The 5,246-nt window shown below is 31.5% G+C and overlaps 1 protein-coding gene across 1 annotated transcript; it reads left to right on the forward strand.

Moving 5' to 3' along the window:
• Positions 1-1,378: 1,378 nt before the first annotated feature.
• Positions 1,379-5,045, forward strand: LOC139491244 (transcription initiation factor TFIID subunit 13-like; the record flags this gene model as incomplete). The annotated part of the gene is given in 3 exon segments (XM_071278764.1): positions 1,379-1,445; positions 1,642-1,739; positions 4,281-5,045. Coding segments are annotated over 3 exon segments (342 nt in total), but the record flags the coding sequence as incomplete, so codon positions are not given.
• Positions 5,046-5,246: the final 201 nt, after the last annotated feature.

Below are 5,246 nucleotides of genomic sequence, written 5' to 3' on the forward strand. Positions count from 1 at the left end.
TGATCCGACCAATTCCTTTTTCAGAATATTTCTACTATAAAGCATTTCTTATAGTATCAACATACGCTCATTTTATAAAAAATCATTACGTAATCATTTATTTCTATGAATAGCAGATCCTGCATATAGGATTTTATTGGTTATTAAAGATATTATTGGATGCTCTCTTGATTATAAATAACTTTTGAAGTTTTGAGATTTTTTGTTTTAAACAAAACAACTGCTTATTTCTGTATATAGCATACTTCGAATCCGGGTCCGTTCGCCCTGGTACCTGTTTGCCCCGATACCTGTTGGCCCAGTGTCCGTTCGCCCTAATTATTTTTTTTATTGTTGTCCAGTTGTATAATGTTAATTATTTGAACAGAATATGTTAAACATGTTAAAGTTTGTTGAAAAATTTACCGAATATTTGTATTGCAGCAACCAGTATATAATTTTCCCTTTGATTTGCATAGTATACTGGAATACAATGTATTGATTTAGTAATTAGTAAATATAGAAAGTCCCTGGTTTATCATAACAAAATGTTTTTTTTTTTAATAATCCATCAAAAGACAAGTATCACAACAATCAGTGAGAATTATTATGTCATTGAACAATTATATTAACAATCCCAAAAAAGCCATTAACTTTTAAATAATTCCATACGTTTTCCTAAATTTCAAAAAGATATACCATATAAATATCTGAATAAGTTTATCCAACTTCAATGACCTGAATATTATTTTAGTAGACGAACGGACTCTATAGGGGAACAAACCCAGGGCGAACATGTTATAAGGGCGAACGGACCTGATACCGCATATTTCAACAAACCGATTCATTACAAATGTAACAATAATATTCATGTCTACAGTTAAATTGTGTTACATGTATTGTTACGCCAATGCAGTTCAAGTTCAAAATGTATGCTGGGACAAGTAATATGTATTAAAATAAAACTTAAACTTTAATTTCAATTTTACACAATATTGCACTGGTGGATCCAGAAAGGGGGGGGGGGGGGGGGGGGGGGGGGTCGAGGGGTTGAAAGCACCCTTTTTTTCTTGACAATCAATACATTTGAAAGGGGACATATAGTTGGAGAGTAAGACTTGTAAATGTATAAAAGAGAGACAGAAGATTCCAAACGACTATCAAACATGTTACAAGCTGTAAATTAATTATTTTAATTTAAAAAGTTAACTGTTTTTCCTTTTTCAAAGCTAACTACTTGCATTTATACTTTACACCAACACATAACAATAAGATGTCATTATAAGCAGTCTTGAGGGAACAACGTTAAATGTATTTTTTTAAGATTTATATGACAAAAATCTGAACCTGGATAAGTTTCATTACCTTATTTGATTATTAGTTTTTATTTATTTTTCAGTTTGATGACGAAGATGGAGAAGACGACACACCACTGGAGAAAAGAAAGAAAATATTTTCTAAAGAATGTAAGTACAATGTACAGCATCCTTAATTTTGTTTTCTTTCTTAATATATATATACATGTGTATCATATTTTTTATTCTGGAAAATATCATTGAAATTAATAGTCTCAACAATTTTAATTGCTTTGAAACAAGTTTTGTTGATAATTTTGTGTTTTTTTTTGTCGTATTGCTAACAGTAGTAATATTGTCATTTTAGTACGGTGCATGATGTATGGTTTTGGAGATGACAGAAATCCCTACACAGAATCTGTGGATATTTTAGAAGATCTGGTCATAGAATTTTTAACTGAAATGGTATGTAGTCTAAGATAGAAACAAATACACTAGTAGTAATTTGTAATATGGTGAAAACTTCACAATTAAAATCTTTTGGATTTGGATTAAAATAGTATGTTTGACATAGATATTGGTTCAGTTAAACATGTTAAAAGAAGTAAGATTTGTATCTATTAAAAATATAGTGTATGTACATGTAGAATGAGAAATCTGTGCTATTTCATTCAATAATTTATTCAATGACTATTTCGCTGGTCAAAAGTTTCAAAGAGTTTTATCCAGGTACAATGTAAATATTTTAGTAATCAGACTTTTTTAATACCTCATTTCATTTGACAATAATGACGTTGGTGACTTTCCTCATTGTATGGATTTTTGGTAAACTGTAAATTGAAGATTATTTCTGTCACATGTCCATTGCCTTTAACTTCATTTACCTGGTTCAGTGTCATCTTTGCTAGCCAAGGGTTACGATCCACTCCTGTTCTCTTCACCCTTGGCAGATTGAGATAAAATTTCGGAGACACAAGGTAAGGATTTTTATTGGTTGCAGACGAAACTCGCTGCATCCAATCAAAAAGCGCCTATAACATGATCACGTGTAAATGTAGAAAGTGTTTGTAAACAATTGCCACATGTTTATTGTGCAACAAGTCTTTACATTCTATAAACATACAACTATATTTAGTGACAACCTAAATGTTTTTAATCAATAAGTAGAAGTTCCTGTGTATGTTTCATGCACAAATGCATGACTGTTGACGTACATTTGTATATTTTTGTTTCCGGCTTTATCAAGTGTGTAAAATCTAGATGCTACCGTGTTTTTACTTCCAAATTGAAGAGTTCAAGTGCTACCATTGGTCAAGAATAATGTATTCAGAATCGGCGTGACTTTAATCTTCTGATAGATGGCACAACATTGTTTTCACAAATGTTGACATAATCTGCCAAGGGTAAAGAGAACGGGAGTGGATCGTAACCCTTGGCTAGCAAAGATGGTTCAGTGTCTGCTTAAAAAAATTTAGAGTTTTTTTTTGTAATGTGAATCTTAACTTATTACCAAATATTATGTAATAGGATTACTTTATTTGGTTAATATATGAGTTCCTTGCAAGGTCTACATGATGTTAGGCAGGGTTCACCTGAAGGATCCAATTTCATGGATCAATGACGAAGGTGAAGTTATCAAGGTCAAGTCCATTTCTTAGACTATACCATGGAATGAATGTAAGGTTTTACATGTCAGTCTGGCAGTCCCTCATTTTCATGGTTCATTGGTGAATGTTGATATTGTAATTCTGTTTCTATATTTGATTACCGTAATAATATAATCAATTGGGCCACTATATTGAGTATGGAATGAATGCAAGATGTAAATGTCTGTCTGGCAGGTTCCATTCGACCTTGGCTTCATTTTTATGGTTCATTTGTCAATAGAAAGTTTTCATGGTTTTGTCTGTATCTCCAATGCCTTAAGCAATAAGTTAACTATATTTGGTGTATGGTTTACATCTGATCAAGACCCAATTTTTATGGTCCATTTGTCAATAGAAAGTTTTTATGGTTTTGTCTGTATGTCAGATACCTTAAGCAATAAGTTAACTATATTTGTTGTATCATGTATGGTATGATTCTATGGTCATAGACCTCATTTTTATGGTTTCATTGGGTCTATGTTCAGGCTATATACAGTCTTTCCATAATGCAATATGGAATAGGCTAAATTTATTTGGTGTCCATTATGATTGTAAGCTTAAAGGTGTATATGACTACATAATGCCATCATTTCCATGATATATATTTAGATATATGAAGACAACATATAGATACAGTAACTTAACTATAAAGGCAACAAAAAAATCCCATCAATACAAATGTATAAATACACCACACAAAATGGTATTCTAAGAAACAACAAAAAGGTGGACCCAATTGATATGGAATAGTTTAATCTAATCTGTTGATGATGTATGGTTTGTCCAAAAACTAAAAAGTGCTGATGGTTAAATTTTACTCAACACATGAAAAGTTCTCAGTTAAAACATATCTTCATTATAAGACAAATCTAAGACCTTTATTCCAACTTTATATGTATAACTAATGTATCCTCCATGCTATTCCGATATGAGTTTTTATTCATACATAATCTGGTGCTGTTCCAAGAAGTCTTCTTTGTCTGTCTAGTTGGAAGTATTTGTTTAACCGGTTCATGCAAACACTTTAAAGTGTAACAATTCATATTACAAGGCATCACATAAATAGTGACGAAAAAGGTACCACCATCAATCTTCTGGCTCACCTGATATTTGACAGTGATAAAGTCAGTATCAAAAAATAATAGTCCTTTATTCTATATATATAACAGAATTTTTTTCAAGAGGCTATGGAAACTCAAAAGTAATCAAAATCTTGTCAAGGGCTATAGACAAGTATATATAGAAATCTTGTCAAGGGCTACAGACAAGTATATATAGAAATCTTGTCACTTGGAAGTAGACATGTAATACATTTTTTCAAGAGGAAATAATCAGTGTATGTATTTTTTTCAATTTTCAGACAAAGAAAGCAATGGAAGTAGGAAGAACTGGAAGAATAAGTGTTGAAGACATTATTTTCTTGATCAGGAAAGATCCTAAAAAATATTCTAGAGTGAAGGAACTTTTGACAATGAATGAAGAACTAAGAAAAGCTAGAAAAGCTTTTGATGAAATCAAATATGCAACAACAAAATGATCATAGATTCATTACTTAAAAATGTTTACAGGATAAACTTTTAAATGAACTCAGAAGGCATATTATTAAGAGAGCTACCATTTAATTTTATGGTTAGGGGGGGGGGGGGGGGGCTATGATTTTGTCCTACATTGTTTTTAGTTGTAATCTATTTTTTGGCAAAGTGTCTCATCCTGCCTTTTATTTTACTTAAAACTCCTGTCCTGCCTAATTTTTTTTTCAAATTTCATCCTAGCCCCCTCCCCCTCCCCCATGAAAGTCAAATGGTAGCTCCCTAAAAGTTGTTGTATGTCATCTCTTACTTCACACTGTCAATATTTTCAATTTGAGCAAAACATATACATGTAAATGACACTTGACTCAGTTATACATTTATAAAAATACATAATGTATTTGTTTACCAGAAATAATAGATAGGAGGAAACTGGGAATTTTAAATGAGGTCATTTTTGTTTGTTTCTGTTTCAAATGCCGATTTGGTACAAATGGCAGTGGTACATGTATGAGTAGAAATTACCCATTAGTCATGTGATTATGTCTGAGTATTATCAATGGAATTGTTAATAAATGAATGATCTTTACAATGAATGAACTTTATTTTTCTTTACACACTAGAACGGAAACTGATCCTAGTATGGAATGTTTTGAAAATGCAATTTATTTCCCAAGTTAAGACCAGTTAAGGGTTAATTTGACCATAAGAAGAACCAAGGAGTGCAAGATAACTAAGCAAACATATAATCAGAATACAAAACAAAACTGTATGAGGACTATTACAGTTTCTGACAT

Source organism: Mytilus edulis, chromosome 10, assembly GCF_963676685.1.
Source record: "Mytilus edulis chromosome 10, xbMytEdul2.2, whole genome shotgun sequence".
NCBI lineage: Eukaryota > Metazoa > Mollusca > Bivalvia > Mytilida > Mytilidae > Mytilus > Mytilus edulis.